The sequence below is a fragment of the Spermophilus citellus genome (assembly GCF_964194105.1).
Source record: "Spermophilus citellus genome assembly, chromosome: 3".
Taxonomy (NCBI): Eukaryota; Metazoa; Chordata; class Mammalia; order Rodentia; family Sciuridae; genus Spermophilus; species Spermophilus citellus.
Genome location: NC_138184.1, coordinates 17,746,267 through 17,771,035, shown reverse-complemented (window position 1 = coordinate 17,771,035; position 24,769 = coordinate 17,746,267). Strand labels below are relative to the sequence as shown.

At 42.4% G+C, this 24,769-nt stretch overlaps 1 protein-coding gene across 2 annotated transcripts; it reads right to left on the bottom strand.

Moving 5' to 3' along the window:
• Positions 1–2,490: 2,490 nt before the first annotated feature.
• CDC25A (cell division cycle 25A) lies at positions 2,491–24,735 on the bottom strand. Of its 2 annotated transcripts, XM_081284705.1 has the most exons (15): positions 24,128–24,735; positions 23,124–23,200; positions 20,945–20,987; positions 20,237–20,273; positions 19,470–19,571; positions 17,269–17,388; positions 14,524–14,658; positions 13,774–13,848; positions 12,670–12,849; positions 11,100–11,198; positions 9,246–9,308; positions 9,054–9,152; positions 7,968–8,098; positions 4,632–4,743; positions 2,491–4,400 (listed from the first exon to the last, which is right to left on the bottom strand). In XM_081284705.1, exons 1-15 carry the CDS (start codon positions 24,295–24,297, stop codon positions 4,260–4,262), a joined length of 1,584 nt encoding a protein of 527 aa, XP_081140831.1. In that variant the 5' UTR covers positions 24,298–24,735; the 3' UTR covers positions 2,491–4,259. The 2 variants fall into 2 exon arrangements, with proteins under 2 accessions (XP_081140831.1, XP_081140832.1); XM_081284706.1 differs by lacking the exon at positions 17,269–17,388.
• Between the last annotated feature and the right edge of the window lie 34 nt (positions 24,736–24,769).

Sequence of the window (24,769 nt, the reverse complement as noted above, 5' to 3'; positions counted from 1 at the left end):
CTAAGTTTAATGTATTTAAAAGTGTATGTATGGGGGCTGGGGATGTGGCTCAGGCAGTGGCGTGCTCACCTGGCGTGCGTGCGGCCTAGGTTCGATCCTCAGCACCACATACCAACAAGGATGTTGTGTCCGCCGAGAACTAAAAAATAAATATTAAAAAATTCTCTCTCTCTCTCTCTCTCTCTCCTCTCTCACTCTCTCTTAAAAAAAAAAAAAAAAGATTGCTGTGTCCTTTAAAAAAAAAAAAAGTGTATGTATGGGCCAGGTGTGGTGATCCCAGTGGCTCAGGAGGCTGAGGCAGGAAGATCATGGGTTCAAAAACCAGCCTCAGCAATTTAGTGAGGCCCTAAGCAACTCAGTGAGACCCTGTCTCAAAATAAAATATAAAAAAGGGTTGGGGGGCTGGGGATGTGGCTCAAGCGGTAGCGCGCTCGCCTGGCATGCGTGCGGCCCGGGTTCGATCCTCAGCACCACATACCAACAAAGATGTTGTGTCCGCCGAGAACTAAAAAATAAATATTAAAAATTCTCTCTCTCTCTCTCTCTCTCTCTCTCTCTCTCCCTCTATCACTCTCTCTTTAAAAAAAAAAAAAAAAAAAAAAAAGGGTTGGGGATGTGGCTCAATGGTAAAGTGCCCCTGGGTTCAATCCCTAGTACTGAAAGAAAAAAAAAAAAGAAGTGTATGGACTGGGTATGGTAGTGCATGCCTGTGATTTCAGCTATTCAGGAAACAGAGACAGGAGGATCACAAGTTCTAGGTCAGTCTGGGGAATTTAGTGAGATCTAGTCTCAAAAAACAAAAAGGTTTTGCTGAGTGTGGTGGCACACACCTGCAATTCTAGTGACTTGGGAGGCTAAGGTAGGATAGCAAGTTCAAGATCAGCAATTTAGCAAGACCCTGTCTCAAAGAAATTAGAGGTTGAGGCAGGAGGATTGCAAGTTTGAGAGCAAGGCCCTAGAATGAGAATAAGGATTTTTTGGTCATCATAGGAACATTGCCGGCTTTTTTCCTGTGGCGAGCAAATGCATCCTCATAACCTCCAAAATTAAAAGTAAAATATAAAGAAGCATGTTTGATATCTCTCATCAATAGAACATTATTTAGTAACACAACTATAGAGAAAAGTCAGGTTATTTAACTCAGAACTAACTTAAATTTAGGGCTGCAACATAGAAACCTGTGGAATTAAATTTTGTCTGAAAAAGATATCTCTCGTTAGCATTTACAGGTAGGCATTCTTAAAAATACAGGCTCTGAACAGCTCCTGTAGAAATCTGAAACACAGTAGTTAGTACAGGTTAGTGGCTGGGTCTAGAAGTCCTGTTTGAGTGACCGTGGAAGAACCAATCAGAAGCCCCCGAAAGTGTGCGAGGTGGGACCAGGAAGCCCGCTCTTCCGGCAGGCACCCCGTGGTTACCATGGTGATGCAAACAACATGGAGTCCGCTGCCCAAGTTCCCCAAGTTTTCCTAGCCGATTGCATTTTGTTTTATCTTGTCTGCATTTTCCCCCGCCTGGCCAAGATCCTACTGCAGTAGCAGCTTGTTCTGTCTCTGCGACCTGCCGTTGCAGCTCGTGTACATCCTGCACTTTTTTCTGTGGCACATGGGTGCTCCAAACGTTTTTTAGCAGCAAATGCTAGCATTACCATCAGATCTTAAGTTAGTTTGTGTTTGGCATTTAGGTCAAGTAATTCAAGGGTTAAAAGCAGTGCTGGCCGTAGGGGCTAGGACCCCATAGCGAGCAGCAAGCAGCCTGAGTTATAGCCATCCTGATTCATAGGACAATCATGTAGTAAAAAGGTCCCTGCGTACTTTCTGAGTATTGACAAAAACAATAGGAAATTGAAACTTATTTCTCTCCAGGTAAACATCACATTTTCTCTCCCTTTTTCTCACTCTCCTAGCGCAAACTTCTAGAACATAAGGGCCAAAAAAAAAAAAAAAAAAAAAAAAATCTTTTTTTTTAAGCTTTTTTTTTTTTTTATATGATGCTGAGGATCGAACTCAGGTTCCGCCCATGTTTACTGTAGTCTTTTCCTCATGCTCTTCCTTCCTGTTCTGTTCTTAGTTGTTCTCTAAAATTTTTTTAATATATATCTTTTTAATTATAGGTGGACACAATTTTATTTTTATGTGGTGCTGAGGATTGAACGAGGTGCCTCACGCATGGTAGGTGAGCGCTCTATCTCTGAGCCACAACCCCAGCCCTGGCCTCAAATTTGAGATCCTCTTACTTCAGCTTCCCCAGCTGCTGGAATTTCAACTTATGCCACCACTTCCAAATTAATATACCCATTTCACCTTGACAACATGAACCACATTTGTTTTTGGCCTCAGGATAAGTAGAGACTGTTCCAAAGTTGGTTGGGCTGTTATCAGAGCCTTTGTTTTCAGGAAATGTGGCTGCTCCACACACTGATATTAAAGTGTAGTCCCAGAAATACATGGGGAAATGATCCCTTTTAAACCCATCAATAACAAGGCAGAGTAAGGGTTCAAGATCACTTTATTTTCAGAGCCTGCACCAGTTGGTTAACAATACTAGGTAAGCTGGTACAATCTGAAAGCCATCCCCCCTTAAGGCATTCAACCAACAGAATACCTACAAACAAGATCAGAGACCAACTGGGATGTATCTTGACATGTAAGGGAAGAAGCCTTCTCCCATTCCCCTCCTCCCCACATATTTTCCAACAAGATTGTTTTATATCCAAATGCAACTCAAACCCGAAACAGCAACTAGTCATCTCCAATATCACTGATTCCCTCCCCACCCCCAGAATAGGAAGCAGAGGTAAGAGGGGAGACTGACTCTTTTTGTAAGAGAATCCTGGCTATACCCCAATGGAATGATGGTAAGGAGGCTGGTGCTGGAGGGTAGGGATGAACAGGCACCAAAACAGGCCTGTGTAGAATTAAGGCAGCCCCAAGGCTCCTTGGATGGGAGGTATTCTCTTGAGAAGACCATCACTTCCATGGGGCTAGATAAGGACTAACTGGTGATGATTCATCATTCCCTGTCCCTTGAATTAAAACATGATAAACCCAGAAAGTTTTACCTTCAAAATCCACCAAGCTCCCTCCTGAGAACCATTTTATACAGTTATCTGTATGCCAGGAACCACTCCTTCCTCCTAACACCCAGGGGCTCTTGCCCCCTCCCTGGGGTGGCCCATCCAACACTGATTTGATACTCCTTGGTTCATAAAATGATTTTTTTTTAAATTAAAAGTTACCAGAGAGTATCAGAGTAATAATAGGACACTTAATGGATATGTCCCTTCCCCATCCTATGGAGCCCACCCATCCCCACCCTTTACCCTGGATACCTACACTAAGACCTTCCAACACAGGCCTGGGGGTGGCCCAATGGAAGCTGCGTGAAGTGCTTTCCGGACTTGACTCCTACACCAGTCAACATCACAGGGAACTGGGGTGAGGAAGAGCAGGAAAACACCTCCCCCGTATATAGATTACAATGCTCAGAGGCAGGTCTGGGAGGTTTAGCTTATATCTTGTAGCCAAGCCTGAGTCCAGTGCCCACTCCCACCAGTATCTCAGTTCTTGACTTAATAGCAGCGGCCCCAGTATGCAGTGCCTCCTGGGGGTGATGAGCTCCTAGCTCTGTCGTCCCACAACTCAATAGGTTTACCTTTTCTTCCCCTTCCCTTCCTTTTTTTTTTTTTTTAAATTAAAAGCTGAGGTAGTCCCTGGGATGATAAAACCCTACCTAGAATGGCAGTATTTCGACTTAATGAAATAGTAAAATAAAAGTCTCCAGGAGTTAAAAAAAAAAAAAAATTGATGAAGCTGAATAAATTAAGATACGGGTTATCCCATAAAGATCTTTCCTTCCCAGGCTGTCTTTGGTATTTGGCCAGCAGCATTTCTGTTTGTGTTGCTTCTTCTTTCCCCTCCTCCACCCATCCCCTCATCAGAGAAGCCCAGAGCTCAATAAGGCCCCAGTTGCTTTATCCATTTGTAGGGAAAACAGCTTGAAGAGGAGATGGGACTGCACTATGGCACAGCCTTGGCAGACAGTCCTGATGAGGAAAGAGGACATCTTATAGGGATAGAAGAGGTGCAGCCTCTTCTGGGCTCCAACCTGGGAGTGTGGGAGGTAGGTTTCAGGCACGATGTCCCAGGCCTTCTCTCCGAATATCATCACACAGCTGGCCCCTTTGCTCAAGTTTCTTTGCAGCAAATAGGTGAAAGGGGGAGGGAGGCCCAGGCTGCTGCTTTCTGGTGCCAAAACTTTCAGAGCTTCTTCAGACGACTATACATCTCCCGTTTACTCTTTTCTCCTGCCCAGGTCCGGCTCTTGGTGCGGAACTTCTTTAAGTCTTCTTTAAAATCCTCATGGTGCATGGGTCGGTAGCTGGGGGGCTCACAGTAAGACTAAGGGGACAGGAGAGGATGAAGTTAGGGAACACTTGCCCCACACTCATATCTGGCTCCATCCCTGCCCAGAGCTATGAGCTTGGAATAGCAACGGTAGTGTGCCCTTCTGTGCAGGGCAGATACCCAACTTATTCCCAGGCCCCTGGCAAGACACAGTCATGACCACCAGACAGACCCACTGGTCCAAAATGGGGGTGGGAAACAGGCCCTTCAGAAAGCCCATCTTACCTGGCATTTCAGGAAGAACTCCTTGTATCCCCCCTTCAGAACATAGAGCTCAGGGTAGTGGAGTTTGGGGTATTCATTACCAAGCCGATCTCTCTCTCTCACATACCGGCACCTAGTAAAAGGAAAAAAAGGATCAATGCAAGGTTATCCCTACTAATAAACAATGCAATAAAAAGCAGTTATACTTATCTTCCCAGCCTTATTCACTTATTCCTAAGATAAAATGTTATCTAGTTAACCAGTACCAAACTATAAGTTCCTGACCATGTGAGCATGTACATTACTGGTAGATGGTCTCTTCCCCAAGCCTCTTTTCTCCAAACCTTCCTAGCATCTGACCCTGCCCATCCATCTCCATGGACACTATATATATATGTGGCACTGGCTTCTGAGCCAGCTTGCCCAACATGCTCCTTGACCAGTCTCCTTCATTCATCTCTTATCTTAGTGGGATTCTCTGTACCCATGCCTTTTGAATAGGCTAGGCCTGCACCAGCCACGGGGCATCTTCTTGCATCCAATGCTTCGAGTGAATACTGAATGCTTTTCTCCTACTAACCTCATCTGGTTGATAGTTCTTTACTGCCACCTGCCTGCCCTCCGCAGGAAAGCTGCAGTCCTTATAGCATCCTGCTTTTACCTTTTTTGTTAGCTCCCTCCCAACTCTGGCCCCCCTGCTGTTCTGCCAATCTTCCTGGGAGGTCCCGTTTGGCCTTTTTTTTTTTTTTTTTTTTTTAAAGAGAGAGAGTGAGAGAAAATTTTTTAATATTCATTTTTTAGTTCTTGGCGGACACAACATCTTTGTTTGTATGTGGTGCTGAGGATCGAACCCGGGCCGCACACATGCCAGGCGAGCATGCTCCCACTTGAGCCACATCCCCAGCCCCCCCCAATCTGGCCTTAATTTTCTCTGAAGCACCTTCTAACATAATGCACAATTTATATATTTGTTAGATTGTCTCCCCTTTGTCTACTTGGAAATGAACTTAAGTCTTGCTCAAATATCACCTTTTTGTCGTTTTGTGTTATTTTTATTATTATTATTTGGTACTGGGGATTAACCAGGGGAGCTTTACCACTGAGTTACATTCCCAGCCCTTTTAAACTGGGATTACAGATGTGCACAACTATGCCTGGCTGATTTTGTATTAATGAAGAGCAAAGGGATAACGATGTGGCTCAGTGCTTGTCAAGAAGGCACAAGGTCCTACTGAGCCTAGTAATCCTGTAATCCTGGCAACTCAGGAGGCAAAGGCAAGAGTATTACAAGTGTAAGACTAGCCTGGGCAACTTATTTTCTGAAAATAAAAAAGGAAAAAAAAATTAAAAGAGCTGGGGATGTGGCTCAGTGGTAGAGCACTAGCCCAGCATGTGTGAAGCCCTAGGTTCAATCTCTAGTACCACAAAAACAAAAACAAAACAAAAAAAGGATTGGGGATGTAGCTCACTGGCAGATTTTCTTGTATTCAATCCCTAGTATTTTTTTTTTTCCCTTTGGGGGGTGGGGACGGACAAAACAAAAAACCAAAACAAAGTCCTTATCTTTAGGAGACAGATGCCTGAAAGACTTGGGGAAATGGCCAGGTGTGTCAAGTTTCTACTGTGCGTATTAGAAATATATGCACTCAAATATGGTAAATATTAGCAACTGATGAAATCAGGTAAAGTCTATGCAACTACAGCCTTTGAGCTTTGAAAAGATTCAAAATAAACAGCGTGCCCAGCTAGAGGTATTTATCAGTGGTAGAGCATTTGCCTAGCATGTGTGAAGTCCTGGGTTTGATCTCTAGCACCAAAGGGAGAAAAAAACCAACAACCCAAAGTGGCATGAGAATGTGGCCCTATCAGAAGTTTATCCTGGGCTATTGTTGAAGCTGAACCCTCTGCTCTACCTCTCTCTAACCATATGTCCTTGTTTTCTTAGGACTTAATAACATGATTAACTTATTTCTCTCACCACTGTGACCTCTGCTGCAGCAGAGTCCTTGCTGATTTTGCTCACTGTTGTATCTTTACATTACTATGTTATATTGGTGTTTTTTATTTTGAAACAGGGTCTCATTAAATTGCTGAGGCCAGCCTCAAACTTGTGATCCTTCTGCTTTAGCCTCCTGAGTCACTGGAATTACAGGCATGAGTCACCACATCCCTGTTGCTGGGTTTTTATTGCCTCAGGTGCCTGCCACATTCCAGGCTTCCAATCCTTTTTTATGCACTCCTATCATCAAATGTTTTAAAGCATTATATTGAATTTTTTAAAAAAACATTTATTTTATTTATTTTTTTTTTTGTAGAGAGAGTGAGAGAGAGATTTTTTAATATTTATTTTTTTTTAGTTCTCGGCGGACACAACATCTTTGTTGGTATGTGGTGCTGAGGATCGAACCCGGGCCGCACGCATTCCAGGCGAGCGCGCTACCGCTTGAGCCACATCCCCAGCCCCCCAAAAAAACATTTATTTTTGGGAACTGGGATTGTGGCCCAGAGGTAAAGTGCTCGCCTAATATGTGTGAAGCACTGGGTTCGATCCTCAGCACAACATAAAAGTAAAATAAAGATATTGAAAAAATAAAATAATATTTATTTTTTAGTTGTAATTGGACATAATACCTTTATTTACTTATGTTTATGTGGTGCTGAGGATTGGACCCAGGGCCTCGCACAAGCAAGGCGAGAGTCTACTGCTGAGCCACAACCCCAGCCCAATCATATTCTACTAAGTTGTACAGCAAGAACATCACACTTTCATGACATTTGCATAAATAACAATCACTTGAAGGATGTCATGAGACCAGCAGCCCCACAGATAGAACTAAAGAGAGTAGGAGATCTGGGTGTATGTTGGAGTATACCTGAAATACCAGAAATATGGGAGGTTGAGGCAGGATCAAGCATCAGCAACTTAGAGAGACCTTGTCTCAAAAAATAAAAAGGGCTGGGGATGTGCCTCAAAGTTAAGCACCTCTGGGTTCAATCCTTGGTACTAAAGAGACAGTGGGGAAAATTGGAAGAGCTAGTATAGAGGACCAACAATAAGCCACTCAGGAAAAGACGTTGGATTCATGGGAAATACTCCCTAGCATCATTAACAGTGATGGACTGAAACAGTTTGAAAATCCTCTGCAAATGAAATTAGGTCAAGCCTATAAATTATACCCAAGGAGGCTGTTCACAAAAGAAAAAAAAAAAAAGGTCAATCAGCTGCTAAATAAGAAAGAATTTAGAAATTTAGAAAAACAAAGGTTATATATAATCAAACATGGTTCAAATGCAAGCCACACACCATGTCCCACAAAACCAACACAGTCCTGGAGCCTCATTCTGTGTAGTACTCACATGCGTGGGCCTCTCTCAGAAGAAAATTCACAATGGAATACAACGATGACACGTTTGCCATCTGTAGGTACAATGGGCTTCTTGAGTAAGTAGTCTTCAACTTCTTCTTCCATGTGCAAGTTCACTGCACCCTATAAAGGCACCAGATGCCATTAGCAACTGCATGTGTCATCTTGAAGTAACAGTTCTTGAGACCAGTTTGTGGTTTTACAAGTCTCTTGACACAATAGTATAGTAAACCACCCGGTCCTTATATCTTAATGGAGCTTCATAGGCCTATAGAGTAGTAAGATACATGTAGACTGGAAATGGGTCACTCAAATTCTGTTATATGACTTATAAGTATATATAAATTGAGACTTTCAAAAGCCATAATATAGTAGCAAACACTAATATCACCTTATCACTATTTTAGTTCCATTCTTCCTGGAAATGTGTCCCCAACGTGTCCCCCTACCAGGCAGCTTGAATGAACTAAAAACTCAGGAGGCCTGGTTCAGATACAGGGCAAGTTGGTTCTCCTAGTCAGGAGTCCAAGAGTGTTCATCATGGAACCCTGTAAGGTCCCCCTGAATGGCCTATACATCAAGGTGTACTACCTGAAAACTGCCTTAAGAGTGAGGGTATCAGGGACAAAATAGAGAGAACATCTGCAGCTTAAGTGGTAGAGAGTGGAACAGAACATTCATTTGGTATATCAGGAGTCAAGTGCCTTTCACATACACTTTCTTTGTGGGCTGAGGCAAGAGGATTCAAGTGCAAGGCCAGCCTCATCAATTTAGCGAGACCCTAAGCAATTCAGCAAGACTCTGTCTCAAAATAAAAAACAAGCCAGGCGCAGTGGTGCACGCCTATAATCCCAGTAGCTCAGGAGGCTAAGACAGGAAGATCATGAGTTCAAAGCCAGCCTCAGCAAAAGCAAGGTGCTAAGCAACTCAGTGGTATATGTGTGTATAAAAGGCTGGGAATGTGGTGACTTAAACATCCCTGGATCAATCCCTGGCACCAAAAATTAATTAAAATCACAGATCTCGCCTATGGCTCCTTCTATGCTCTCTTGAGATAGCAGAATTCAAGAATCCATACCTTGATGTGGCCTCCCTCATATTCATATGGGTATCGGCAGTCAATGATAACAAATTCCTTAATGACGCTGGCAAACTTGCCATTTAGAACAGAGGCCATCTGTGGAGAGAAAGATTAGGAAATCAACTTTGCTGTCAGGAATAAGAAGATCTAAATATCCCACATGTGGCAGGTTCAAAGAAGATAACTTACAATTTCCGGAGAAATGTATTTTAAATCTTGATGCTTCCCAGACACTGTATGAAAAAGATAACCCTTAAAAAAGAAAAAGGAAAAATTAAAAAGATATTTATCAAATCCGAAAGCCTTTAAACATTACATTTATATTGCGTCCTGGTAGAAGGCAGCTTTAATTGAACAATAAGTATAGGCTAAATATGTAATTATTCTTCCAGGCATTTCATTAACATCTTTTTTAAAAAAAAAAAATTTTAAATTTATTTTTAGTTGTAGTTGGACACAATCTTTATGCTCTACCGCTAAGCCACAATCCCAGCCCTCATTAATATCTTTTTTTTAAAATAATTTTTTAGATGTTGATGGACCTTTATTTTACTCATTTATTTATATGTGATGCTGAGAATTGAACCCAGGGCCTCACACATGCAAGGCAAATGCTTTTACCACTGAGCTATAACTCCAGCCCCTTCATTAATGTCTTGCATTTAATTTTCACACAAACCAATCCAGTACATTATTCCAAAGTTCAGACCTTATCTGAGCATTTATCTAAGGGCACCCAACTGGTAGGCCAGATGTGAACAAGAAGCCTTAAGTAACTTCCATTTCCTCCTGCTTTTGTCAGGAACCCTCATTTTAACCAGAGTGAACAGCACAGAAACACAGGGAAAGGACTACTGCCTCACTGAACTGCTGAGCACCTGTGAGGCCTTGCATGGTGCAAGGGAACAGAAAATATGTGACTTGGCCCTGTCTCAAAAGGAAGACAAGTACAGCAGCATTATTTAGTCCAGCTGGCTGTAAGAACTCATCTACTCTCTTGGTCATGGACAGCCACAAGATAATTAACTCCAAGTTGAAGGCTCTACAAGTGAGGATACACCTGTCTTTGCTTATTCTTCCCATTCAGACTCCTTCCTGTTCCCTCAAAACCCATCTGGGCAAAATACCAACAGCCCAGGGCCATATCTCCCAATAACCTAGCTGAGACAAATCCCTTTTTTATTATTTATATAGCCTACTGCTTTCACCTCACTGACATTTACTTCCATCATGTGGTATATGTGTTAGGTCTCCAAACATATGCTAAGTTCTTTTAGGGAAGAAACTAGGAATCTATACCTAACACATCAAGCACTTCAATAAATACTAGATCAGCTAACTTAACAAATAAGAGATTGATCAGGCAATCCTCAAGTCAAATATGGTTAAACAAGTTGCTGCCAACACATTCCCTATCCCACCCCTGTATTTTGTTACAGCTTAAAGGCAGAGAACCCTCCCTCACAATGCTTCAGGCCTTTACCCTCAAAGGCCATGCTTCTTTGAGAAAAGAAACAATTCAGTCTCAACCCATAACTGTCCCCCCTCCTCCTGATGAACCTGAGGTGCTATACCACTGACCTACATTCCCCACTCTTTTGAGATGGGGATCTTGCAAATTGCCCAGGTCTGGAACTTGCAATCTCCTGCCTCAGCCTCTGGAGCAGATGGGATTACAGGCTTGTGCTACCACACCCTACTAACACTACTTTCTGAGATAACCTTATAACATGCATACTTGTAGTGAGGCTATAAATTTATTTCTGCTCCTGATGCTATTTTTTAATGAGATACCCAGTTCCCAAAGAGTCTGATCTTTGAGTTGGAGTCAAGATGACTCCCTATTTGAACTCACTGATCAGCACTCAGAGACCAACATGTACCTGATTATGAGAAACCAAGTTAATTTCCCTTGCTTATATATTTTAATGTCTCCTTGAAGGCACCCTAGGAACCACCTTGGAGAGGCAGAAAGGCTGGGTAAAATCCTAGGTATCCTCCACCCCTTTATCCCTCAGCCACAGCAGCTCTGCTTGTAATTACCTTGGAAAAATCTCCTATAAGGTCCCTTGGGTCATTGTCCAAAATGTTTTCAATGGTCCCTTTTGGGGAAGGTGCCAAGGATAAAGACTGGTGTAGAATCTGTAACAAATCAAAGGTAGAGAATGAAGCCAGGGTTCTGACTGGAACTTCTAGAAACATTCACCTGGAGCATGACAAAGAGAAGACTTAAATTAAAAACTTTTACTGTTACCCAGCTGTTATAAAGTACCCCATTTCTATACCATTTGAAGGCTTCCTTTATTAGCACTATCAACAGAATTTGGGAACTTGTTTTTCTTTTTCTTAATATTTTTTTTTAGTTGTAGTTGGACACAATATCTTTATTTATTTAATTTTATGTGGTGCTGAGGATCGAACACAGTGCCTCACACGTGCGAGGCAGGCACTCTACCAATGAGCTACAGCCCCAGCCCCAGGAACTTGTATTTCTTTTCCCACCTTCCCTGGATATCAGAGGGAGCCTGCTAAACCAGCTTTATAGAGACCACAGCCTCATAACATAAAACTCAAAATATGTAGATGATAATTGAATCCTGACTTACAAAAACAATAGAGGCCAACACTAGAAGCATATGTTGGAATTATCTAACAAGGATTTTATTTGTTTTGGTTTTGGTACTGGGGATTGAACCCAGGGATGCTTCATCCCTACCCCTTATTTTGAAACAGGGCCTTGTTAAATTGCTGAGGCTGGCCTCAAACTTGTGATCCTCCTGCCTAGAGCCTCCCAAATAGCTGGAATTATAATTTGACAAGGATTTTAAAGCAGTCATCTTAAGCCAGGCTCAGTAATATACACCTGTAATTCCAACAGCTTGACCACAAGTTCAACTGCCTCAGCAATTTAGCAAGGCCCAGTCTCTAAATTAAATATAAAAAGGGGCTGAGGATATGCCTGAGCATTTGAGCACCCTGGGGTTCAATCCCTAGTATGAAAGAGGGAGGGAGGAAGCAGTCATAGAGTTATCTTAAAAATGTTTCAGTGACACATTCCTGTAATTGCTGGTACTTGGGAGGCTGAGCAGAACAATCTCACAATTGAGGCCAACTTGAACAATTTAGTGAGACCCTGTCTCAAAATGAAAACTAAAAAGGGCAATAGGGCCCAGGGTATAGCTCAGTGGTAGAGCATTTACCTAGCATGCATAAGACCCTGAGCTTGATCAAAGAGTGTCTGTGGGGTTGCGGTGCAGGGGAGGCCATAGCTCAGTGATAGAGTGCTTGCCTAGCAAGTGTGAGGCACTAGGTTTGATCCTCAGCAGCACCACATAAAAAGTAAAAGTATTCTGTCCATCTACCAAAAAAAAAAAAAAAAAAAAAAGCGCCTCTACAGATAATTAAAAATAATATAGACACACTTGATATACATGAAAGCAAAACCAAAAACATATAGTCTGTCAGGTGTGTTGGTGCATGCATCTAATCCCAGCTACTTGGGAGGCTGAAGCAAGAGAATTACAAGTTCCAAGAGCTGCCAAATAAAAATTTTAGAATTGAGAAATACTGTATCACTCTCCTAGGGAAAAAAAAAAGAACCTGTACAACTAACCTCCTGGGTCTTCTCTGGACTAGCTACCACTTCAGAACTGGTTCCAGTCATGCTCTTCCTCCGTTTTGTATTACCACGTGGAGATTCTTCTCGAGATCGTTCTGTTCTCTTCAACATTGACCGAGTCCGAGTGCTGGAGCTACACAGGGAAGGGGAGTCAAATGGCTTGCACCGATTGCCCTTAGAGAAAAAGAGACACATCCATCTTTCGTTAAAATCTGTTATCTTGAATGGCCCTTAAATCAACAGCTTCCTGGGATAGTAAAAAATTAATCCTGGCCTTGCATAGTGATGCACACCTGCAATACCAGCTACCTAAGAGGCAGGAACTGGAGGATTATGAGTTTGAGCCCAGTGTGAGCAATACAGCAAGATTCTATTACAAACCAAACCAAACCAACCCAGTGGCACACATTTATAATCCCAGGGACTCAGGTGACTGAGGCAGGGGGATCTCAAGTTCAAGGCCAACCTCAGAAACTTAACAAGGCCTTAAGCAACTTGGTGAGACCCTGTCTCAAAATAAAAAGATGTAGCTCAGTGGAAAGCACCTTTGAATTAAATCACCAGAACAAAACAAAGCCACCCCAAAATAAGGAAACAGACATCGTCAGTTCACCTGGCCCCAGAAACTTGTAGGGCCTAGCACATGGACCTGGTATTAAAAGAATATGTATTCAGCTGATGCATGGTATGCATAGATTACTATGCATACCATAGTGTAATCCATAAATGGCCTCAAAGCTATAGTTAAGCTAGGTGTGGTGGCACAGGCCTGAAATCCCAGCAAGTCAGAAAGCTGAAGTCACAAATTTGAGGCCAGACTCAGCAACTAGTGACACTGTCTCAAAATAAAAAAGTACTGGTAATATAGATTAGTGGTAAAGTACCCCTGGGTTCAATTCCCACCCCCACCCCACCCCCCAAAAGCAAATCTGCTACAGTTCTTTTTGGAATTACATGTCTTTACATGTTTTACAGTATAGTTCAGGTCACTGTCAGTTAAATGATCTAAGAAAACCCAGTATCTTATATTAAAGACTTGAGATAGCTAAAGTGGCCTAAATACTCAAGATTCCCTCCAGACACATCAGAAAAACTTACAATATTTGTAGTTCTTCTCATGACAAGGGGAGCTGTCCAGAGGCTTGACATGCATGATGGGGTCTCCTCATCATTCTAAGAAAAGAGGAAAAGTGATTTTATTTATAAAAATTTTAATTGTAGATGGACACAGTACCTTTATTTTATTTATTTGTTTGTTTTTATATGTTGCTGAGGATTAAACCCAGTGCCTCATACATGTGGGTGAGCACTCTGCCACTAAGCCATAACCCCACCCCAGGAAAATTGATCTTAAATAGATCCAATAAAGATTAACCTTAGTTTAAATAGGAGGCTGTGGCATTACCTCCAGTTCAAGGCCACCCTGGACAACTTGGGGGGATTCTGTCTTAAAATAAAAAGGCCTGGGCTAAGTAGCTCAGTGGCAAGAGTGCTTGCCTAACATGTGCAAGTCCTTGGGTTCATTTCCCAGTCCTGCAAAACAAACCAACAAACAAAAACCAAATTGACTTGGGTAGAAACTTTTTTTTTTGACACTGGGGATCAATTAATTAGATATCCAAACAAACTGAAAGTATCTCTGATGAGGACACTTGAGGAGGTCCTTTCAGCTTTATGCCACCACTTTGCAGCTAGTCCTACACTGTCCTTATTCATGTTTCTCACATATAAATAGATTATTTAACTCCTTCAGGGGAAGGAAGACCATATCGATGTCTCCTCAGAGGTGGTTAGAATAGGTAGGAAATCAATCTCTCTCTCTCTCACACAAACACACACACTTGGTACCTTCAGATTGTCTCCATCGAGAAGGTCCATGAAGCCATCATCTTCATCAGACAAAGCAGCTTTCACAGGTGATGAAGGCATAAAAAGAGGAACAAAATTCCCTGGCTCACTGCTCTCTTTTTCATTTGAGGAAAGCTAAAAGACAAAATTTATGGGTTATAAAATAAACAAGAGCTTGCTGTTTGGTTGAAGCAAGATTGCCAGTTTGATGTCAGCCTTGGCAACTTAGCAAGACCCTGTCTCAAAATAAGAGAGCTGAGGATGTATCTCAGTGATAAACAGCTTGCCTAGCATGTGTAAGACCCTGGGTTGAGTTTCCAGTGTGGAGAAAAAATAAATAAAGCAAATAATAATACTAAAAAAAAAAACTAAAAAAAAAACCTCACAAATCATAAATCTACATGCCAGAGAAAAAAGTTTATAAGAGATATGTTTTTTTCTAACAAGGCAAACCCAATGCTAAGATTTTTTGTGGGTACCAGGGATTGAACCCAGGAGATCCTCTTCCTTTTTTTAATTTATGTTTTAGTTTTCGGCGGACACAACATCTTTGTTTTGTATGTGGCACTGAGGATTGAACCCGGACTGCACGCATGCCAGGCAAGCGCGCTACCGCTTGAGCCACATCCCCAGCCCGAGATCCTCTTCCTTTAATCTCCCGAGCTGCTAGGATTACAGGAGTGTGCCACTGTGTCTGGCTCCAGTGTTAAGTTCTAATACCCTCAAGAACCAAATCCCCTTGGAGCATGAATGTGTTAATTCTTTAATGGCCCTCCAATTTTCTGAGTGGTCCATTCACTAAGAATCCTGCCTACAGCTAGCCTACTCTGGATCTGACAGTACATTGTCCACTCCCAGTATAAATTAAGCTCTGGGCTATCTGTGGTCCTAGCTAAGTATACATGAGCTTACCCTGGGCAAACTGGCAGTTTTTCAGCCAGCAGACCTCAGGTGTAGGCAAATTTATCATGGAATGATACCTTCTGAAAGCTCACACTACTGTGAGGCAGGTTCTGGGATCCCTAGGTACAAAGATAATGTAGAAAAAATAGCCAAATCTCTTGACAAAACTTTGTTCTTTCCATACCAAGAAGCTATTATAAGGAAAACAGATGAAGGTTGACTAAAAACTGTTAGGATTACAGGTGTGTGCCAACATGCCTGGCTAAGATATTTAGTTTCTGACACCCATATCTTAAGCGTTACTGTGTGCTTGGGAATGTGAGATTTTTGTCAAACCGTGGTTGATGAGCTATTTGTGTCCTTTGGCTAATCATCCAACCTAATAGTACATCCTAACCTGACAAATGAGGTAATCCCAACTACTTTTTAGGCTTATGAAGATTCAAGACAAAACAAAAAGAGTGCTTTGGGGGCTGGGATTGTATTGTGTCCACCTAAAAAACAAAAAACCCTAAAGACTACTTTGTGCAAATGCTAGACAGAGTCAATACTGGCCCCAAACCAGAACTTCAGGCCACAAACCACACCAGAAAACAAGTTCCCAGAAAAACCCAGAAACCTAATATGGTCACTTTGTTTAAATTGGGCCTCTTCAGTATAGATTCTGTCAGCTGACCCAATTCAGGTCAACAATAGGAAACTTTTTTTTTTTTGGTGTGTGTGATACTGGAGATTGATCCCAAGAGCACTTAATCACTTAATCCTCAGCCCTTTATATTGATCTTGTTAAGTTGCCCAGAATGGTTTTGAATTTCTCATCTTCCAGCCTCAGTCTCCCAAATAGTTGGGACTACATGCTTGTACTATTGCACTTGAGCCAACAGTAGGAAGCCTTAGAAGTAATAAAGTCTCTACCTGGAAAATAAAAAGCCCTGAAATAAGTGGCCCCACAAACTGCTAAGCAATCTGTAGATGATGGGTTAACTGAAATCCTTTTTTCCTTTCTTTTTTTTTTTTTTAGAACAGGGGCTCACAAAATTGCCCAGGCCGGCCTTGAATTTGTGATCTTCCTGCCTCAGGTTCCTGAGTAGCAGGGATGACCATGCTTGGCAGCATAATAGTTCTTTTTTTTTTTTTTTTAATATTTTTTTATTTACATTTTAGTTTTCAGCAGACACAACATCTTTGTTTGTATGTGGTGCTGAGGATCGAACCCGGGCCGCACCCATGCCAGGGGAGCACGCTACCGCTTGAGCCACACCCCAGCCCCAGCATAATAGTTCTTAATATCTCAACTCGAAGCAGCCAAATACTTACACCAAACAAAATCATTCTTTGGAAAGTATCTTAGTACTTAGGAAGTATTAGGAAGTGTTATAAAAGAGCAAGTTTTAAGTAACACATAATCCAATCCTACCATACATACAGTAAGCATCTGGGATGCTACCTGATCAGTTTCCCAGAATTGGCAAGGACATATTTCTTGCTCAAGCCCACTAACAAACCATCTCCCACTCTTACTTCTGCCAATCTGTTCTCCAGCTACAGCAAAAATATTAAAAATGTTTGACAATCTGGTTAATAAAGACAAGGGTGCTTTTTTTCCTTTTAAATACTGGGGATTGAACCCAAGGGTGTTTAATCACTAAGCCACATTCCCAGGCCTTTTTAATCTGATAGCTCAGTTGCTTAGTTGCTGAGGCTGGTTTTGAACTAGCGATCCTCCTGCCTCAGCCTCCCATGTCTCTGGGATTACAGGTGTGCATCACCATGCCCAGCAAGAGTACTTTTTAAATTCTCTCTTCCCCTCAGGAATTCCCCTGAGAAAGCCAGAGCACATACCATCCGAGCTGGGGCAGAGTTCTGCCTCTGTGCGAAGAGATCTTTACCCTCCTCAAGTCCATGAGAGTGCAGGCAGCCACGAGATGCAGGTCTTATTGGCTTCTTAAACTCAAAGGCTTCCTGCAAGACAGTATAGTGGAGACATCTTCTACTGTCTACAATATACAGCTCTAGGGCTCAGCTATAACTTGGGAAGCCAGGCAAGGGAGTGGGTACTGATCACTTTTGTAACTGACTCCAAAACAACACTGAATCTGTTTAAGAGTTCATGGCTGTCAACAGCTAACTTCTTTTTTTTTTTTTTTAATTGGATGTTCACAACATTACAAAGCTCTTGACAAATCATATTTCATACATTAGAATCAAGTGGGTTATGAACTCCCATTTTTACCCCAATCAACAGCTAACTTCTAAAGTAGCATCTTGGGCTGGAAGTGAACTCAGTGATAAAGCACTTGCCTAGCATATATGAAACCCTAGGTTCAATTCCCAGCACCACAAAGCAAATAAAAATTCAGCAGCATCTTTTTTATGTCCTACCTTATTTCCTAATACAGTATCTGCAAAGAATAAAAAAAATACTACAAATGATAAGCTAAATCACAAACTTTCTAAAATCTAAAGCAATGGCATTATAGTATAATTGCCTGTGAGCAGAAGTCAAACTTTTCACCTAGGATTTATATTTTCTACCTCTTCCTACCACTGAGACAATTTTTTTCCTCTTAAAATTAGTACTGCATTCCAGCTGGATGCTGTAGTACATGCCTGTAATCCCAGTAACTTGGGAGGCTGAGGCAGGAGGATTGCAAATTTGTGGCCGGCCTAGGCAATTCAGCCAGGCCTTAAACAACTTAGCAAGACCCTAATCTCTCTTTTTTTTTTTAAAAGAAAGAGTGATAGAGGGAGAGAGAGAGAGAGAGAATTTTTCAATATTTATTTTTTAGTTATCGGCGGACACAACATCGTTGTTTGTATGTGGTGCTGAGGATCGCCGGGCCGCACGCATGCCAGACAAGCGCGCTACCACTTGAGCCACATCCCCAGCCCCAAGACCCTAATCTCAAAAAAAAAAAAAAAAAAAAAAAGCATGGGGATATACCTCAATGGTTAGATGCCTCTGGGTTCGATCTCCAGCATACCCCCACCCAATAAAGAAAATAACTAATTATTAAGTGCTAAAAGCGGTAATAGTAATATCACAGTTATTATCATTGCCGACATAGAGCTAAATACTGTCTGTACATTAACTCATTTAACCAAATACATGATTCTCTCCCCTTTTACAGATAAGAAAACTAGGCCTTAAAGTTTAAATGGTATGACCAAGATACTGAAGCCAGGCAGGACAACTTAAGGAAGCTCTTTAACTGCCACCTATACTGTCGTTCCTTTTAGAACAAACTCTAGGTAGGCAAATTGTATGAGAAGCCAGGTTTGGTGAACCAGATGTCAGTAGTTTGAGCCTGGTAAAAAGCACTACACAGAAGAAGCAAGACACTGCTCCAAGCACTCAAGGCAGGAACCCATTTTCATATTCTCCTTCATGATATATTCTAAGTTGATAAACAGAATTATGAGATTTCATGGAGGCAGTTGTTTTTATAATAAATCTGTAGGATCAATCAAATATGGAAATACAGTGAGAGAAGGCTGACAAAGAAAACCAGGCCAGGGTACAGCTGGGCTTTTGGATGAACAACAAGTTCACTTTCTAAGCCACTATTTCAGTTACTAGAATTCTCTAGGACTCGTTGACCCTCGTCTTCCAAATAGTTATGGGCCTACAACTCACCCCAGGGTCAGGGCAAAGAAGGAAGGCCTGGGAAGACTGTTCCAGATAAACTATTTGTGGATCTAATTACTTCCGAGAGCTATCATCTGAGCAACATCTACAGCTTGCCAACTACCATTTTAAATTCTCCACATACATAATTTTATTTAATCCCTACAATGGAACAAAAAGGTATTGCTACTATTATTTTATATAAAAAAACACAAAGAAGTCTTAAGAGAGGTTGCCAAGGTCACACAATTAGGAAGAAACAAGATTCAAGCCCACATTTCTCTGATTCCAAAGACTACACATGATTTTGAACAGGTTTATTTGCAGAAAATAGCCCCAGTCATTTCTCTTGCAAGCTGCTGACACTTGCAGGTTTCACCTCTATCCTGAGTTAGTACATTGATGCCACACTCACATTTTCCTTGTTTTCATCCTGGTCGATGAGCTGAAAGATGTCATGGTCAAGAGAATCGGAATGGCTTCTTTTCAGAGCTGGGCTACATCCCAAGAACTTCAGCTATTGAAGTTAAAAAAAAAAAAAAAAAGAGGAATAGAGTATGTAAAGAAATATTCAATGGAAAAATCATTAAAAAAAAAAAAAAACTTTTTCTTTAGTTGTAGATAGACACAGTACATTTTACTTTATTTTTATGTGGTGCTAAAGATATAACCCAGTGTCTCACACATGCCAGTTAAGCGCTCTACCGCTGAGTCACAACCCCAGCCCTAAAATTCAGTTCTTAGTGTGGTGGCACATGCATGCCTATAATCCCACTGGCTGGGGAGGCTGAGACAGGAAGTTCGTGAGTTCATAGCCAGCCTCAGCAAAAAGCAAGGCACTAAGCAACTCAGTGAGACCCTGTCTCTAAATACAAAATAAGGCTGGGAATGTGGCTCAGTGGTTGAGTGCCCTTGAGTTCAATACCCAGTAATGTGCTCCCCCACCTCCCCACCGGCAACAAAAACAAAAATTTCCATAAAAAGAACTCTTCCTGGTTTTATAAAACAGAAGACAAAGTTCTCAAGAGGCTGCCATTGCTGAAATTACTCTAGGCAATGTCTTGAGTTCTTATGAGATTACAGAAAAGCAGTATTCACTTCCTAAATTGAAGTCTCCCATCAAAGTCAAGCTGGAAGCTAGGGGATAGGTAACAGGTTTTAGTCTGAAATAATGGAACTTACAGGTAGGGAATTTATTCTCCTCATGGGATTTTCAAGGCTGAAATGAAATCAGAAGGTAAAGATGAGAATTAAGCAAGGAAAGTGGTATTCATAATAGCAGATTTTAGCCTTTACTTTGAAGAGGGGGTTGACCAAACAGACTCCCATTTAAGCAAAAGATAAGAAAAGTCCTGAAGCTTTCTTGCTCCTTAGAATCTTAGAGCATCCCAAAATACTTGTAGCCTTGTAGGTAAAAAACAAAAACTTGGACTTCTCTTAAAATATACATTGTCTTAAGGCTTTAATGCCAGAGGGAAGAGCAAGTGAGACCCAAACAGAATACCTAAATTACAGCTAAAATAAAGGAGGGCAAGTTCAGAAAACTGCTGACACAAATTCCTCATTTTCAAGATACCAGAGTATTTCTAAGATCCAGGTGTCTCACTAGGAACAGCTAACCCTAGGGCTCTTGTCTAGAGTATAAAAAACTTCATTAATTTTAACCCCCCAGGCCAGGTATGGTGGTGCTTGGGAGGCTGAAACAGGAGGATTGCAAATTTGAGGCCAGCCTCAACAACTCTGCAAAGCCATTCTCAACTCAGTAAGACCTTGTCTCAAAATAAAAAATAAAATGTGCCAGAGATGTGACTCAGTGGCTAAGCACCCCTAGATCCAATCCCTGGTTCAAAAAAAAGAAAGGAAAAAGAACAGTGAACACTGAATACATACTTTTCTTTACTGTCTAATGGCCCAGGAGAATCTAGACAGAAACCTGTGAGAAATTAAAAAAAAAAAAAAAAAAAATTTCAGGAAACAATGCACAAAACACTATTTTGTTGTTAAAATAAATATACAACATTTTTTTAGTATATTCACTAACCCTCTTCTCCTACTTGTGAATACTCCTGAGAGGAATAAGACCCTCAAGGAGAGAGATGGTCAAGGTGGCACAGGCCTATAATCTCACTACTCAGGAGGCTGAGGCAGGATGATGGCTAATTCAAGACCAGCCTGGGCAACTTAGTGAGACCCTGTCTTAAAGTACAAATAAAAAGGTCTGAGGGTATACTTCTGGATTCAATCCCTAGGATGGGGAGCTGTGATTTTGGTTATTCAGACGGAGGTGACCCACACAATCTTTTGTGAGTTCCAACCAAGGAAAGGATAAAACTTTTCTGGAATAATTATTATTCAAGCATTTTTGTGTGGTCAACTCATATGCCTATTTTGGGTATGAAAAATACAATCATTTTTCATAACATCTAAGGTCAAGTATTTGTTGCCTTTAACAAAATGATACTAAGGTCTCCATATCAAAGGCAAGTGGGGAAACACACTGCTTAACATTATTTATATGTCAGCACATGTATTATTGCTCCTGATATTCTTGCTTGCCTCAAAGCCACAAATAAGAATCCTATCCTGGGTTGGGACTCAGTGGTAGAGCACTTGCCTACATGTGTGAGCCATGGGGCTTGATTCTCAGTACTATAAATGGTCTCACTAAGTTGCACAGTTTGGTCTCAAATTTGTGATCCTCCTGTCTCAGTCTCCCAGGTTGCTGGGATTACAGGTGTGCACCACTGCACCCTGCCTATCTCCAGTTCTTAAGAAGCCTATACAGTTTACATTTTAATAGATTTCCTCTTGTGGTTCCCTAACTGGAAAAATCCACACCCCAAATACTCTTATCAGTATAATAATATTAACATTATAACAAGGTATAATCCTGCAGAAACATGTATTTATGAAGTAGAACAAAATGCACTGGCACATTTCCTCAAGGCAGGATTTCTGGAATGATTCCATTATACTTAACTATTTGACCCTTGTTTTTGTCTTCAATTTTTTATTGGTGCATTATAATTATACATAACAATGGGATTCATTTTGACATATTCACATATGCATAAAACAATTTGGTCAATTTCATTCCTCAGTAATTTCCTTTCCACTTCCTCTTCCTGTTCCCTTAATCTACTGATGTCCCTATTTTCCTGAAATGCCCCCCTTTCCTTTTTTCTCTAGCTCCCACATGAGAAAATATACAACCCTTGACTTTCTGAGTCTGGCTCTTATTTCATTTAACACAATCCCCTCAAGTTCCATCCATTTTCTATAAATGACATCATTTATGGTTCTTTATGGCTGAATAAACTCCGTGTGGCTGTCTCTCTCTTTGGAAATAGCTCACCTTCTCCTTGAGTGTGTATTTCTTATATTACTCTAAAGGAGTCTCTACTGAGAATGCCCATATTATTCTTGAATATGTTTCTACTTTTCTAAATAAACCTGTCTATGCCTTTCAAGGGAAAAACCCCCAATGTGTATATATACATTTTCTTTATCCATTCATCTACTGATGGCTACCTAGGCTGGTTCTATAGGTCACTTTAAATTGTGCTGCTATAATTCTTTAGGATATACCAAGGAATGATATAGCTGAGTCATATGGTAGTTCCATTCCATTCCTAGTACTTTGAAGAAACTCCACACTGATTTCCATAATGGTCATACTAATAATCCCATATTAATTGTTCCCTTTTCTTCACATCCTTACCAGCATTTATTATTTACATTCTTGAGAACTGTCATTCTGACCCTTTATTTTAAAAGGTTTTCTGAATGCCACTTATAGTCGGTATAGTGAATTTTACTCTACTCATTCTTCAGGAGCAAATATACATCACTCCTTTGAAGATACCAGACACTAGTTTCTCTTAACAAACTGCCTCTTTAAGGCTTCTTTATGGTTCCGAAGTGTTTGTCACCCAATGCCAAGACTTCTCTCTGTATTCACTTAACTTCTCACAAAAGTTCTGGGGTGAAAGGATATATTTCAGGAAATTCCCAACATTGCTCACCACACAGCAGACAAATCCTGCATGTTTGGAAATCAAAAGCATACCTGAATCAGTTGATTCAGAAGAACCCATTCTCTGTAGACTGCTGTTATTTCTCACCTCCAGTGGCTGCTCATACTCACTGAAATCAAAAGAAATACTTCCAAATGAGAAATGCATAGGACATAATTAAAAGGTCACATAAAGGAAATGGGACATGAAGCAGCCAGGCTGCCTCCAACCATCATCACTTCTAAGCCAGGACTCAATCCCCTCTTTGCCACCCAGAATACCAGGTAGCACTTGAGAAAAGAAAGGAGTGGACGCGCTTGGCTCTGGGCCACATTGTAGGATGTACTGACTATGGTAAATGAACATTGGGATATTTTTCCAAATGAGTTTATAGTCGAGGTACTGTGCTAAAAGTAGGGACGAACATGGCAGGAGTCCTTGCTTTTCACAGGTTGGGGAAACTATAAGACCTAAGTAATTACAAAACGAGACGCCCAAGATGTGAGAAAAGCAGCTTTGCCCGAAAACATTGTGGGATGCATTTTTTTTCCTCGCTGTTAAGTTCACAGAACTTTCTAGTATGGAAAGTTTAGTTAAAAAGCCGGGCCTTAGAAAAGCAGAGGGGATGAACAGCAGGAACGTGTAGGAGCCAAGGGAGTGCCACGATCCCGCACAAATGTCGGGAAAGAAAATGCCACGTCCTTTTGTTGAGAAGGAACAAAGCTCGCAGTAAACCAAGACCCTGCGCAGCGGTTCAGGAAAGGGTGGAAGTGAGGCCGGAGGCCCGATTCTCCTCGTGGGGGAAGATCCTAAAGAGCTTCCTGGAACAGGAATTGGAGGGCTCGGGGCAATTCAAAGGGATGAGGTGGGAAGCCAGGCCCCCGGCGGGCTGCTGGGCAGGGGGCATCGCTGGCAGTCCGGCCCGCCTCTCCGCCAACATTCTGCCGGGGAGGTGCGCATGGCGGCCCCAGCCCGGCCCCGAGCTGAGCGCCGGGCCCGCAGGTCCCACCCTCCCCCGCCCGGCCTCTCTGGGGCGCCGCTCGCCGGCCCGGCTCACCTTCCCAGTCCCTGCAGCTGGTCCATGGTGACCGTCAGATTGGTGACAGGAGACAGGCCATCCGCCGCCGGCGCGCCGAACAGCGCTTTCGAGACCGGCTGCGGCGCAGGCGGGGGACTGCAGGCGAAGAGCAGGCGACGGCGGTGCGGGGGCTCGGGGCCCAGCTCCATGGCGGCCCCCGGTCTCCTAGTGCTCCCGCTACGACTCCCTCCGCCGCGCCTGCCCGCCCGCCCTGCCGGCACCGGCCTCGGCCGCGCGCCCCGCGTCGGCGCCCGCGGGTCAAACACAAACACGACCCCGCGGTTCAAGGATGCGGCTGCCGCGGGCAAGTGGCGCGGACGGGCAGGCGTCTGGACCCGGCAGGCGCCAGCCACAAGCACGGATGCTTCCCTCACACCCCGCGAGGCCGGCGGGCGGGCGGGCGCCGGCAACCTGAAGATTAAATCCAAACAAACTCTTCGAGTCAAGAAGGGGGAGCGGGCAAGAGCCGCGAGGCAACGGCCCGGGCCCACACTATGTTCACTCGTCTCTCACCCCCTTTGCCCAGTCCTGGGTCTTAGAGAACTACACAAATCAGTAGCTCCCTCCCAGGCTTTCGCAGCCGAAGTGGCTTTCGCGGTAATAGCTGGCCACTGGGACCAC

Excerpts from the sequence above, each read along its gene's own strand:
- CDC25A (XM_081284705.1), bottom strand. The coding sequence starts at position 24,297 with ATGGAGCTGGGCCCCGAGCCCCCGCACCGCCGTCGCCTGCTCTTCGCC. Across the intron at positions 9,309-11,099 it reads TTATAGGAGATTTTTCCAAG|GGTTATCTTTTTCATACAGT; the intron begins GTAATTACAAGC and ends TTCTTTTTTAAG. Across the intron at positions 9,153-9,245 it reads AATACATTTCTCCGGAAATT|ATGGCCTCTGTTCTAAATGG; the intron begins GTAAGTTATCTT and ends TTCTCTCCACAG.